This window comes from Acanthopagrus latus, chromosome 11, assembly GCF_904848185.1.
Source record: "Acanthopagrus latus isolate v.2019 chromosome 11, fAcaLat1.1, whole genome shotgun sequence".
Lineage (NCBI taxonomy): Eukaryota > Metazoa > Chordata > Actinopteri > Spariformes > Sparidae > Acanthopagrus > Acanthopagrus latus.
In genome coordinates, this window is record NC_051049.1 from 25,446,054 (window position 1) to 25,460,943 (window position 14,890).

Here is a 14,890-nt window from a genome sequence, read left to right on the forward strand (position 1 = left end):
CATAGGTTGGTAGTTGAAGCAGTGTGTGGGACATCATTAGGGAAACAGCTTGCTGTCACAATTTTTTAAAACAATGAGCCTAATTTTTTCAGTTTTTTTTTTTCATTCATATTTTCTCTGTCGTTTCCTGCACTGCAGTCAGAAGATGAATGGTATAAAAATTGTTTAGGACTGAAACTAACGATTATTTGCATTCTTGACTCATTGATTTGTCTCTTGACAAAGAGGTGGATAAATATTGATCAGTGTTTCACAAAGCCCAAGATGATGTCCTCAAATGTTTTGTTTTGTCCACAACCCAAACATATTCATAAAGGAGCCAGAAAATATTCACATTTAAAAAAGCTGGAATCAGATAATTATGACCTTGTTTTTCTTGAATATGGTTAATATAGCGAGTTATTTAATAGGTGACAGCTAATTGATAGATAATTTCCTCATCCCTCTCCCTCCAGGTTCCAGGAGATGTGTTACAAAGCCTATCTGGCCATCCGGCAGCACGCTAACCTCTTCATCAACCTCTTCTCCATGATGCTGGGCTCTGGCATGCCCGAGCTGCAGTCATTTGATGACATCGCCTACATTAGGAAGACGCTTGCCCTGGAGAAAAGCGAACAGGTAAAACTTTTTTTTTTTCAAATCAAATTTTTCCTTTAGATAGTCTCGAGACAAGCATTTGATTCTCTCAACCACTTATGTATCTCTTTTCATTTTTTCTTCTTTGTGCAGGAGGCGTTGGACTACTTTATGAAGCAGATGAATGACGCTCACCATGGAGGGTGGACCACCAAGATGGACTGGATATTCCACACAATTCGACAGCATGCACTAAACTGATCTCCTACACACAAACCATCGGTCTCATCGTGGAGTATTTGTCAGCCAGATGTTCAACTACTAACCATGCAGCATCGGCCTATCAAGGAATTTCAGTTCCCCATTATAGCAGATGCCACGAACAGCTCACGGCTGATGGAAGATTTCAGCTTTTTTTTTTTTAAGCACCAGCATAATTTCTGTTTATTTAAACGAGGTTCTTGTTTTTCTGCGTTTTCTTGCCATTATATTCTTCCTTTTTTGTGGTCTTGATGATGACCTCTCACTACCCCTTACTTGTTCTGTGTCTACAAGAACAAGTGCGTCCTCATGTCCCTGTGAAAATGTGCCCTCCCTGACCGATGCTTGTATCCCTCTGCTGGGTAACCCAGGAAATTCTCCCCCCTACCCTGCTGCCCTTGCAGGAAAAACACATATTGGACAAAACGTTGAAGAGGACGTATCGGCCAATCTAAAAATGTAGCCACACAGTAAGTTCAACTTGCTGCCCTTCTGCTGTATGCGTCGGAAACTTTTTTGTTAACTTATCACTGCTGAGAAGAAAGCGGGATTAGGAACTGTCTAAATTATCTTGCATTTTACGTGTTTTACACAAGCTTGTTGTACAGTGCAGGATTACTGGAGTACCTGGGCTACTATGATGACTACCGCTGCACAGTGTCGCCCGTCTGAGCTGATATGGTGTCAGCTTTCAACTCTCTGTGTGGAAATTTCAAAGCTCAAAACTGCAGAAGAGTCTGAGCTGTTTTGCACTTCTCCACAGTCTCCAACAGCCTCAATGAAAAAGCATTCCGCCCTCGGGAACATTTGTTGGTGATGCAGCTTTAGACTCTTGCATAAACTTCAGGGTGATGCTGCCTCTCCATCAAAGAAAGGAAAAAAAAACAGCACTTAGAATAATATACAGATTTATTACAACTTTTTGAATTTATTTATGTATCTTAGTTTCTTTAAGTTTCTACAGCCTAACTCTCCAGAAACACACCATTGTTAGTGTAAATATATTCTTTTGTATTTGTGCTTTCGCTTCCTTCGATCTTCTTCTTCCCCTTTTTTCTTGATTACGGAGGATTTGCCAATCGTAAAAAGTTAAATATCTCTTTTTGACCTTATCAGTAGTTGCCCGATTTGTAGTATTCAGCCTAGTTTGTTGCTCTTTGTAGAATTTAACATTTTGATTTGCTTGGGAATGCAGACTGACAAGAGTCGGAAGTGCCAGTCTCACAATTTCTGAAAAACGGGACCTATTTTAAGCCTCTGGCTGTACCTTGACGGTGAGCAGAGGCCCAGGGGAACGTCTTCCTGTTGATAAAAATGCCTTGGCGTCACAGCACAACACTCCACAACCCTGCACACTGCAAAGTCCTACAAACTCTTCCTAAACAAGCTGTAGTGAGCAAACCATCAGCACTATTAACATGAGAAGCATGAGAAGCTTGCTTTGATCTGTCATTGTGTATTATTTCTATCTCTAACCATGTTAGGTTAGTGTGTGCACCATTAGAATGTCTTTACATTTATGACTCATGGACTTGTGTTTATCACACGATTGTGATATATTCTATCCCAGAGCACCTTTCACCGAGCCCACAACACTGGCAGTATTTGAGCCAAGCTTTCGGTTGCCAGGCATTGTAGACACCTTTTGGTTTGAAGCTTAAATTTAGCAGATTTTTACCAACAGAAACATTTAAGCATGTAGCTTATTCCATCAGTTTAAAGTCACAGTTAAATGGCAGTTTCTGCCTTGTTAGTGACTCAAGTGAAACAGTGTTTGTTGATGAGATCTGTGTGCGGAGGGATTTGAACAGCTCATTCAGAGTTGAATTGATCATTGAAAAGTAGGCTTGACATAGCAAATATAGTGTTATGCAGAGCTGTAGGACTGTCCAACTTCACTCGCCTGCTTTGTTAGGTCAGGACACAGCGGGTGAACTGAATAACTTGCGCTGTGGTCCAGTCAAAGTCTGAGGTTGGATTTTCTAAGTTAAAATTTTACTACTTCCATCCGCCAAGCATTCCAGGTGCATGATGCCAAAAGTAACAAAAAAACTTTGCCGACTGTAACAAAGTGAAGTCTCTTTTACAAGTGACACACAAGTGAGCCAGCAGTGCACCTTCCTTGCATATGTTAACAAAATAGATTAACAGATGCCATTATACATTTTATTTTAAGGTTGTTTTATCCTTGGAAACTTTCACTTCACTTCACAAGCCTTGTACAAATACTGTTGACTACAAATGCTTCCTGCCGCCCACCCATAGGCGCTGCCATTGTTGTTGTTGGGGTCGATGGATGTGCCCCGGGTTTACAAGAAAGAATTACGAGTTTGATTGTACTTTTTTTAAGTGGGTCAGACATTTTCAAGTTCAGATTTTTGTCTGGAACGCAGCATTGAACCTCAGCTACAGTCTCTAGACACACAACACTATGCTAGCTGCAATTACCCACCAGCTAACAAGTGCAGTTTTATATGATGGGCTCGCTCGTTTAATCATCACAGTCTCATTTCACGGGCTTCATTTGTGAACTTTATTTGTCTCCCATTTTTAAGATGAATCATAACAAAAGGGAAGCATTTTATTATTATTAACACTTTATGATAACCATCATTAAGTTAATTAAATTTTAGTCAATGATGATTTCACCGCTAATAAAGAATGAAATGCTCTACAAACCACTAAAGCATTTCATATTTATTGCCAATGAAATAACTGTTATGTAATAACTAAAGTAAGGCTGGGGAGATATATATCTACATCTATATCTATATATTTGATATTGATATGATATAGGTATATATATCGTGGTATTTGACTATACAGTCTCAGACTGTGGATATTGTGATATCATAATATAACATTAGTTTTGCCTTTTCCTGGATTTAAAAGCTTCAGTACAGGAAACAGATGGACATTTCTGAACTCATCAGATTGCTCTACTTGTTTTGATAGTCTTTACCCACTAATTTAAAAATGTCATTGTGTTAATGTTTTCTGAAAGTACAGTCACCCATACAATATTGTTGCAGTATCAATATTAAAATATCAGGGTATGTCATGTATAGGGATACAGCTTAAGAATAGCTTGATATTATGTTAAGGGCATACCTCCCAGCCCTCAGTCAGAGATGATTAATATAAAGTGTTACTGGATTTTGATGTAACCAAGAAATGCATTTCCTTTTTCACTGTGTTTTTGAAGGAACCAGTATCTGGCTGAATGTGGGTAATTTTAGCATTAAGAGGCAGTCAACAGCACCAGATTTGTCAGTTGAATTGAGAACCTGTCATAAGCTGTGCTTTGCCGAGGACAGAATGTAGTATTTCACAAGAAACGGTGCCTCACAGCGGCCTCGTGCGCCCCCCCGACGCCCCTCACAATGTACCTATAAAGACATTTGGATTTGTCCTGAAACTCTCTGTGTGCTGGCTGAAATAAGAGTCTGCACTTTGCCAGTTCAACCGTTGATTGTATTGAAAAGCCAAAGTTGTGGTCTGTTCTGATGTGGCGTACGTCTGTGATGTCACTTTATTACAGCATTATAAAGGCTAGAATGTATCTGAATTGCTAGCGTAGACCTTATGTGCTCTCATCTCTTTATGTGTTTGAATCATTCTTGTTTCTTTTCTAATGTCAGATGCAGCTAGTGCCACTAAACGCTGTCGGCTATCAGCAGAGAGCTCTCCGTCACTATTCCTTTTTTTTTTCCTAAATGTGCCAAATCAGGCGTCATTCAGGCCTGTGAACACGTTGTGCAGTGATGCATATCACTTAGAGTTGAATGCACTGCAAAATTCTAGTTCTCAAAGCCTTTTTTGTCCAGAAGAGAAAAAAAAAGAAAGGTAGCCTAGTCTGCATGTTCCTCGAGCAGCGTAACTTGTATGTATGCGATGTACATTTTGAAGCAGCATTAAGCAGTATGTATGTACAGTTACAGTCAAACCTAATTTTGTATGGGAGGCTTCATCTGTGACAAATCTTTCATGTTGTTATCTTTAATATTCTTTCCCATGTATCCTTCAAACTGAAGTGTGTGAGTGTTTGTGTGCCCACATGAGCAAACGTCTTTCTGTACAGGTTGCAGAGCTTCATTGGCAGGCCCCAATGAAATCCCACACTGTGTATGTATGTATGTATGTGTTCATGTGTCTGTGTGTGATGACACTTAACTATTGAAGTGACGTGTCTCTAAATGTTTCGTAAGCCTTTTTTCCCCACGCTGGCTGCTCTGTGCCAGAGAAAGAAAAACAAAACAAAGGAAAAGACGCTGAAGTTTTTGCAGCGTGTGTGAGGAAACAAATGAAGGGAGACGGAGAAACTTTTTTCATACATAAGTTGTCAGCGTTTTACTTGAAACGTCACAAATCAGAACCACAGCTGTATTTTGTTGGTTTGAAGTTTAGATTCGGGGGTGTGCGGTGTCTGTTCAGTACTGTTTGTGAGTTGAGCTGCAAGGCTTGGTGAATCCACGACTGTTTTCTGAACCGATTTATCACATCAGTTGTTTTTTTTAAGGAGAAAATGTCAATGTTTTCTGTTTACAGATTCCTAAATTTGCTAGGAATTTGCTTTTATTTGTGATGTATGATGGTAATTGAAGAGTCTTTGACTGTTGGCTGGACAAAAGAAGCAATTCACATTACATGTTCATGTTATGATCTAAATGCTTGAAATCGATTAATCATGAAAATAAGCAGCAGATAAATCAAGAATGAAGTGAATCATGAGTTGCAGCTCTAATTGCGTATGCGTGTGTGTTTTTAGGAGAGAGTGTGTGAGTTTAACTGTACAGGCTTTTTGTTGAATGTTGTTGATGCCACAGTTCTGAATTTCAGAGTGAAAACTCGACTTCCTCTTGGACTAATGAGGGTCTCAAGTTTTGCTTGAGTTCATATTTCTAAGATCAGTTGCAGTGAGAACCTTAGAACCTTGGCATAGTTTACGAGATACTTCCATCTTCAGCCTCAAAATCAGGAGAACATCCAGCACCGGAGTGATCAGATCCTCTCAGAGCATGTTTGTTTGTTTCTCCTGGTCCTTGACTTTGGCTCTGAATTGGTGCAGGGTTCCTGCTCCAATTGTTGCACTAGATTTTCTGCCCCTAAATGAAATCTTTGATGCCACACATGCTTTATCCCTGTTAAAAAGGTTAAAAAGCTCAGCAATGAAAACACAGGCCCATATTGACAAATCCGCTTATCACACAATCGGCTCAACTGGCTTTGTCTATTTTTGTTGCTGAACGAGTTTGTCGGACTGCATGGATCAACAATCTGCAGAGATTGAGTATCACATAATCATGTGCCTGCTGTTTCACTCGGTCGAAGTTGAAAATGATATTATTTAAGTCCTTCCTGTGCAGAGAAATACTGATAGATTTTCTGTGAAGTTTAAAACCTGCTCTTGAGTTGCCCCTGCTGATGCAATCATATGATCTGAGCTATGATTCCAAGAGAAACAGTGGACATAGTAACACAAACACTCTGACAATATAATGCAAGTCAATGCAATATTCATGCAGTAAATCCTACTTTTGTGAAACGTGTGGTGTCTGTTACTGATTAGCATGGGACAAGTCTTTATTCTGAGGTGTTTTTTGTTACTGTTGGACAGGTGTTCACACTATTGTGTCCACCGCCTGTACGAATTTGGACCCTGAGATTTAGTGAATCCGGCCGTGGTTTCCTCCTGCAGAGCAGTTTAAAACGTTGCCCTCATTTCAACACAAATTGTGTTCTTTAGAGCCTTTGAACGGAGGGGTTTAAAACTCTTTTTCTTGCAGAAAAAAAAAAAAGCATTTGATTAAAGAGCAAACATGACGAATCATGTAGGTTATTTGATCGATTTTGGTCATTCTGAGGCTTCGGCTATGTCCCAAACTTTCACTGTAAAGATGCATCTTGATTAAATGGTCTGTGGTTTCATGTTCTTTTCTGTACGCAGTGCTCTAAACTAGATTTAGAGCTAGATTTTAGCATTTAGTTTGTCACTTATAACATACCCTGCTCTCAGAGCTATACTATGAATGGAAGTACATCGGGCCCATGTGGTGTTTTTCACAGCCTACCTGCATGAGATTGGGTAAAGATGAATATTCCTCATCTTGCTACATGTTTTCTTGTGTTTTTATTAGTCTGCTAAGCAGCCATACAGACGTTCATAAGTTAATGCCTTAAGTTTGCTCCCTGTAGGAACACTTTCTAGGACAATTCATCCTCTCAATAACCTGCGTTTTTATTTATAAATGTATATTGTGTTTCGTTTTGGCTCCCTGGTCAGAGAGTAAAGGTTTGTACCCTGACTGACTGACTGACTGGTCATCTGAGTGTTATGTGAAGATGTACAAATAAATTTGTTAAACATTCACCCAGCTGTGTTTGCACTGTCCTCCCTTGCAGTTTGACTGTACAACAGGCTTTGGTTCACCTCGTTTAACCACAGTGACTTCAGTTCTTGATTTTGTTTTTTTCCAGGACACTTTTTATTTCCCTGAAAGAGAAGAGAACTGTCAGGAAAGACTGTGAACGTCACCGCACGGGACATCAGTTTAATGATTTTCTCAGTTGCTTCACACATTTGTTGGATTTTTTTGAGCTGCTCAGTGGAGTAAAAAAATAAAAGACTGGGAAGATGATTCGGGTCAATGACAGTGACTTTGTTAAGAGAGGTCATGGGACAGGCAGGGTGATGTCTGCATCTCCTGATGCAACACAGCTGAATATTGTCGGTCCAGGAGAGAGCAGCTGATTACAGGCGATGGTTACAGAAGGAAATGAAAGGAATGTTTAACAGTCTGCATTTAAATTCACACATAAAACCATCACACAGGATAAAGTCTTATTTTATTTTCTAGCCATTTTTTTCCTTTGAGGATGACAGCTTTCCAATGCACTTTATACATTCAATCACATCTGTATTGAATGGACACCAAAGGACCTCCTAACTTTGATTTACCAGTGATTGAAATGACGACAGTGCAGAGCTCTGCCATCAGTCAGTCCCTGAGTTACTGGCCCCTAGAATTGGCTACACTGCTTATTTTCATTAACTTAACTCTTTGGCTTTCATAGTTTGAAATCTGAATAACACTCGTGAAGATGTTCCTCCCAAAAAAAAAAAAAAAAAAAAAGCCTTGAAACTATTTTGAACATAAATGTGGTTCCTGTGAGGAAATATTTAACCCAGCAGGTCTGCATCAGCGAAGCTCCCCGCTGGAGTTGGTTCGGCCGCTTGGGTGGTTGCATCTTTGGTAACCTGTTCAGGAGCGTCAGTCCCTGCCACGCTGACGGGATTGAAAGGTTTCCAGGGCTTGGACGGGCAGTGGAAGGGGGTGTCGCTCACAGAGTCTACGGACGCGTCGGGGGAGACGGATGGCTTGGCGGCTGTGGTGTCCTCCTCAGAGGATTCTTCTTTGCCAGCTTCCTTGGCAGCCTTGGTGGGGTTCGCTCGTGGGTTGGGCTTTGTTGAGGCGTTGGAGGGAACTTCGTAGAAAAGGTTCCTGAGCGGAGACCAGCCAGGAGGACGGCGCCTGGTGAACACCTGAAGACACAGTGTACAACGTGTGGATGAACAGTGGTTAGTGGCATAAACCCAGCCTTCCTCACTGGTGTGCACTCTCTGCAATTTACAGTTTTAGACTACTCTTATTTAAGAGTGAAAGTCTTGTGGGCTTCTCTTTAGACTTGGCAGTGATAAAAGAGTAGGACATCATAACATCTGGTGTTCCATCAGAACCCAGCAGGTCTGTTGAGGATCCCTGTTCCTGGTTGACTGATGATGTAAGAGTATGTAATACTGATTTTGTATCCTGGGTGAGTTCAAAAACGCAATAAAATACATAAACAGATGATCAAAATAAACTCCATCAATCACAATGAATGAGAACGCCATCGAAAGAGCATCAGTTACACATCACAGGTTGGGGTAACATCGGTGGCTGCGCTGCGCTTTATTGGGCGTCTGAAAGAGGAAAATGCTGGTTTGATGTTGGATTATGTTGTGACGGGTGTGTCTCACCGTGGGCAGCTCCCCTGGTTGACACTCTATCTGTGTCTGGGGGGGCTCAAGTCTCCATGGCGCTATATCCACTGTTGAGTTACAGTTGGCAAACTCCTGCAGACATCAATACACACAGAGAGACACGTCAGGCTGGTAAACCGTCACATCACATCAGCGGTAGGGTGGGCTTTGATGTCATGTTTACCACATTCTCCTCGTCAGGGACACACAGGTGGTTGAGATCTTTGTGTTCGGCCTTGGCACAGTTGGTCCTCCTCATATCAAATTTCAGCTTGTACCTGAAACCGGCGACCACCTACAGGGACACACGCAGAAGGTTGGCGGAAAAGAAACAGGTTCTTTCTTTCACCTGACATTCCTCCCACCTCTCTCTCCTCGTGTCACCCAGTCCCTACCTGTCTGGTGGCGTGGTGGACATTGTTAAAGGCGAACAGGTGAGTGTGGTCGGAGATGGAGTTATACTTATGGATGGAGGCCGTGAGAGGACCCCTGAGGTCCTCCGAGTTGTCAGGGATCTCCTGCGGGCAGCCCAAACACGGAGCCCGCTCTGGAACGACGTAATCATCTGGAGAGGAGACGGATCGTGAGAGGGAGAAAAAAAGAGGGGAGACGGCCGGCGGTTTGTGGCCCAGGGCGTTCACTACATGGTCAACTCATGAACGTAGGCTTTTAAAGAAGTGCTTATAAATACTACTCATCCTCCATGGAGGCAAGTGAAAGACAAATTATGGTGGTCATTTTTTAAAAACATCTTTCCAGATTCACTCTCCAAACGCTGTGTGAAAGGTTTTGTTTTAGTATGTGATTTATCTCTTCTCTCTTTCTCTCTTTTTTTTTTTGTGTTTTTCTCATTTGAAAAAATAAAATAGTAAATCCACTTCTCAGGGTCTCCGTATTATTCTGCGCAGGGAAATTACTAGATCAGCTCATCTTCAAGCTCCATAATGCCAAATCAAGCACCACCGGTGGTCCGTTCAGCACCTGCATGTTACACCAGGACAGATTTGAAGTCACCCTTCCTGCTGACTGTGTCAAGTGACGATGTTTCTGTGATTTCTGGTCCCCAAAAATATGTGACAACTTACCTCTAATGAACATTATTGTCTAGTTTATAGTAAAACGCGTCTCACCTGCTGTCTTTGTATGTTGTAAATGGTTTTGTTGCCAGAATATTTAATTTGTACGTGTTGGCAAATATGATTTTGGACTCAACATGAATATTCATATGGGGGGAAATGTTTCTAGTGAATGTGTTTGCGCTGCAGCCAGGCTGTTTACTTAACAGCTTTAAAACCTCACAACCTTTCCTTCACTAAGGCCACAAATTTACATTCTCTAAAGTGGACAGTAAGATAAAACACTGAATCTGTTTGCTGTGGGCTGACGGTGAGCTGGTTAGGCAAACAGATTAAAGTCTAGACTGTGACTGCCTTTTATGGTGTGATAAGTTAATAATGTGCAGATAGTTTTGGGAGATTACACAATGCCCTGCGCCCACCAGTGTACGTCTTCCTCAATGACTCACTGTTTTCTCTCTGAGAAATATGCTGTGCTCTCACAGAGTCCGGGTGGACTAAATCAATACACCAGAGATTTGTGCTGCAGGAAAAGCTCCAAAAGCGACCAAATCACGCTGAAAAGAACTGAAACACTGTGGATATTAATAATTTAAATTGTTCTCAATATGTGGGATGAGACTTAAAAGAGGCCCTGCAGAGGCCTGACATGACAAGCAATAAGTCTTACACGAGGCCGCAAGTTGCAGTATTTCGTGCTCGTTGAGAGCATTTTGAAAGAAGTTAAACTGTCTAGAGCTCACACGTCTAAATGTTTTTTATGCCTGTTGTTTAATTCTAACAAAAGGTTATAAGATGAACAATTGGGTGAGGCTGGGAACAGTTGCTAAGCAACCAGCAGACTCTTCAGGAATTACAACCCACCACACCTTGCTCTGTCAAAATATTTGTTTGATCATACAACTCAGACAAGAAAAAATGTGTTAATAAGTGGGATGGAGAGATGATGGCTGACAGATTGTGTAACCTTTTAGACAGACCCAAGCTGTTTCCCTCTGTTTCCAGTATTTATGCTAAGCTAAGCTAACTGCCTCCTGGCTTTAGCTTTGTATCGATCAAAGAGACATGACAGTGATATCGGACTTCTCATCTGACTCTCTACTAGACAGCAAATAAGAACATTTTTGCAAGATGTAATAATTCCCTCAAGAAAGATGTTTCACTGCACTATAATACTAACAATAATAATAATAATAATAATAATAATAATAATAATAATTGATTATTCTCATGTCATAACTGTTAAAAACATTTTTTATGTTTAATTCAATTTCAAGTCATGCACTCACCGAGCACACAGTCCACCTGTCTGGTGTCTGTTTCGGTCTCTGTCATGTGGACTGTGGCATTGCATGAAATTGGCTTCTGGAGGCAAAAACAGGACACATGACCTTTACATTAACTGGTGTTGGCATTATTATATTGTATTTTCTGCACAGGCATGCGTGGAGGGTGAATATTACCCTGTTCACAGCCAGGTAGTCACAGTCTGTCCAGGGCTTGCTGCTCCCAGCTGGACAGTCACTCCTCCTGCTGGTGAACTGCAGTGAGTACACCGAGTCCGCTCCATTCTCTGACTGAAGAGAAAAGACACCCACAGTACCTCTGAGGCTCTCTGCACTTTTAGACATTGGAGGAATATTGAGTTACATTGTTTTTTCAGAGCTTATCAGGGGTCTTGACGACAGCACTCAGGTGGATATCCAGATAACCACACTTCTGTTCCGATCACCTACCTTGCTGGCAGTTAGTATCTGAAAGAGCGCCAGCTTGTTTCCTGTGGTCAACTTCTCATTGAACTTGGTGACAGCGCTGTTGACGGCCTTCTCCACAGATGGGTCATCACAGAAGATCAGGACACCGGGAGGGACCTCCGCTGCCTCCTGGAGGGGCAGAATTATGTCCAACACAGAAACACAAGGAAGTGACTTTCTACTGTTTATGTTATGATTCTTATGGCATTTCTCTTAATGACACCATCTGAGACTGGACATGCACTCCAGTAACGTTTACTCAAGTAAAGTTTGTGCTATTTTCTACTTTACTTAAATATTTCCATCTTTTGCTGCAACACATTTCAGAGGAAAATACTGTTTTTTTTACTCAACTGCATGTATTTGACAGCTGTAGATACCACTACCTTTGTTTAACTTTTGAATGAAAAAACATGTGACCTAGAGCTGCAGCAATGAGTCACATATTTGATTAGTCGATGAAGAAAATCAATAGCCACATATTTTGAGAATCTATTGATCATTTCAGTTATTTTTGAAGCTTAAATTTGCCAGCCCTGGCAGGGAAACACTTCTTCTCTTTCGTCTGCATGCCTCTGGGTTTTGGACTGTTGACTGGACAAAAGGAGCATTTTAAACATGCCACTTTGGATTCTGGGAAATTGTGACGAGTGTTTGTTTTGAACAGAATTGTTAGTTGCAGCCTTAATATGATCATCTGATGTTACTTGATGCATTGAACTGCCACAAAGTCTATGAGGTAGTTTAACAAGAACAACATTGAAATCTCTCTTACATGTAAATGCATTAGTGAGATAAATCGTGACTTTGTACCTTAAACTTGTTCTCCAAAAATACTAATATCTTAATAATCAGTAACATTTATCTGATGGCCACAGTTACTGATTACTTTTCAGACATGGCATAGAAGTGTTTACAATAAACATGATCACCTCATGGAATATGAAGCATTTTATAATATAGAATATCTGTGGCCTACAACATTAAAATGCTGATTGATTGTGTGACAGTGCATCAAAAATGATTTCCAGTTTTGATATTTTGACTTTCACTGAAGTTCTCAGTGTGGCACTTCTTCCTGCAGTGGACTATTTCCACAGTGTGGTTTTACTACTTTTACTTCACCAAAGGACCAGAATTCTTCTCTTCCTCCCGTCACCCTCTGCAGCCTCAGCGCTCCTCTGTTCTCGGTGTAATCTCGGTTATTAGCTCTGATTTCTGATACTTACCTGCCCAAAGACTGAGCTGTGGAGGCACAGCAGGCCCAGCACACACAGCCCCACTCCGCTCCTCATCGTCCGATCCTGATGGGATGTTTGGCTCTGCTCTGCTGTGAAAATGGCAAGTTGATATACACTGTTAGCCACGCTTTACTTGCAACAAATGCACACGCATCTCATGTCCAAAGCATGTCCTAACCCTGGCTATTCGTATCTGGATCAATCTCATATTCTATTGTCATTCTCAAGCTTTAATTTGACTGAGTGATACTTACAATTTCTGCAGTCGGAGGCCTGCTGCTGATCCTGCCGGGGCTTGAAGAGGAAAAAAATTCAACTCCTCTCCACACAGAAAACGTGCGACGGACTGAAGGTCTCCTGAAACTGTGGGTGGGAATCCTCAGAAAGATGATGACACACGGATGGACACACACACAGAGGACAGGAGGGCACAGAGGAGATGACACACACACACACACACACAGACGCAAAACGCTCTGTCGGTAAAAGGCAAGTAAATGTTTGCTCTTTTGTTTGCCCTCCTACCTGTCAAGTCAATACAACAGTCAGTATCAGAGACAAGAGAGAGCACGTAAGGAGATGCACCGACTTGCTTCATTAGAGACTTTTAAACAGCAAGCAGTGTCTTACATCGACACACGTAATCACACATTTACAAAGCAGGGTTGATTTGCACTGAACGTACAGTAGCTACATTTTCCCTGGTTGCACATGTTCAGGGGGCTACTGCGTGTCACTGTGTGTGTGTGTTTTGTGTGTTTCAGCTGGTACTTTGTCCTCGTCGACCTTTGGCCTCTGCCTCTCTGATTACCCCACCGCTCCTCTGTGAAATGAGGTGACATGTGCTCAGGTGTTACACTCCATATGCATGTATCATACAGACACTGTGTTTGCCTTGTCTGCTCGGTATAACCGTGCAGGATTACACTAAAGTTCACGAAGTACATGAACGTCATCTTACCTCTCAGCTGATGACGCCACGCTCGACTCTTCCCTGTGTCCCCGAGGGAACCATTTTAGCTCCATTATTTGCAGCTCTGTAGTTAAATATACAAAGTAAGTAGGTACATACATGTATTTTTGAAGACTGCAATGGGGGAAAACGTGATTATGTACAAAAACGGGTAAGTGTTCATCTATAAGAGCATAATTCTGCCCTCTTGTGGTTACAAGTGTGCCAACTAATCCTGTGCTGTGTTTTAGGTGTCATTAGGTTTTGGACTGTTTGGTGTTTCATCCTGGCTGGTGGCTTTGACACTCACTAGTCAGCCTCCTTCCTTGCTTCCTCTTAGCGCACGAGCGTGGCCCTGGGGTGCAACCCTCCATGTGTTGAGAGGAGCTTCCTTGCCTTGTTATCAGTGTCCTCTGTCTCCTCCTTACACCGGCGTAGGTGTTGATTGCTCGGACCTTGTTCTTACCACTCTGCTGTGTTTTCAGCTTCTCAGCTTCTAGGTGGCTGCTCTCCTCATCTGCTCGTTGCCCTCTGGTGGTTGAGCCAGTCACTTCCTCCTCCACCTCTTCTTTACCACTTATCCAATGTGATATACACTTTTATTTGAGTCCGTTTGTCACATGACCTGGAAGACTATTCATAGAAATATTAATGAGCACATATGAGACATTTTCATTAAAAACATTCAATTTTGATTGAAAAGCACTAAATGAATATAGAAATATAGGAAAATACAAGAGCAAACAAAAGTGGCAGCCATCCAGCTTCCAAAAGACACGGACGAACCACAACTATTTACACCATTTCACCCAAAAATCACCCACCTGGTGCTCTGAGCAAAGCAGAACGCTGTCGACCTCGGTCTGACTGAGACCGGTCCGCCTGTGTTCTCCTACCTTTTGGCTCTGATGTCTGCAAACTGTAAAAAAAAACAACAACATGTAAATGTAACATAAATAATGGCATTTATCCTTTAACATGATTCTCAGTAGAGTACGATGTGGAAC

At 41.6% G+C, this 14,890-nt stretch overlaps 2 protein-coding genes across 3 annotated transcripts in view; one reads left to right on the top strand and one right to left on the bottom strand.

Annotated features, from left to right (window-relative positions):
• Nucleotides 1-7,207, top strand: part of pik3ca (phosphatidylinositol-4,5-bisphosphate 3-kinase, catalytic subunit alpha) — a 32,745-nt gene extending 25,538 nt beyond the window's left edge. For both annotated transcript variants that reach the window (XM_037113460.1, XM_037113459.1), the window contains 2 exons: nt 456-618; nt 730-7,207. In XM_037113460.1, coding sequence (XP_036969355.1) covers nt 456-618; nt 730-837 — 271 coding nt within the window. In that variant the 3' untranslated portion in view covers nt 838-7,207. The remainder of the gene's footprint in view (nt 1-455; nt 619-729) is intronic.
• Nucleotides 7,208-7,664: 457 nt separating this feature from the next.
• kng1 (kininogen 1) lies at nt 7,665-13,351 on the bottom strand. The gene is made up of 9 exons (XM_037113463.1): nt 13,186-13,351; nt 12,920-13,020; nt 11,673-11,819; nt 11,400-11,513; nt 11,226-11,301; nt 9,256-9,425; nt 9,045-9,155; nt 8,858-8,953; nt 7,665-8,380 (listed from the first exon to the last, which is right to left on the bottom strand). Exons 2-9 carry the CDS (start codon nt 12,983-12,985, stop codon nt 8,018-8,020), a joined length of 1,143 nt encoding a protein of 380 aa, XP_036969358.1. The 5' UTR covers nt 12,986-13,020; nt 13,186-13,351; the 3' UTR covers nt 7,665-8,017.
• Between the last annotated feature and the right edge of the window lie 1,539 nt (nt 13,352-14,890).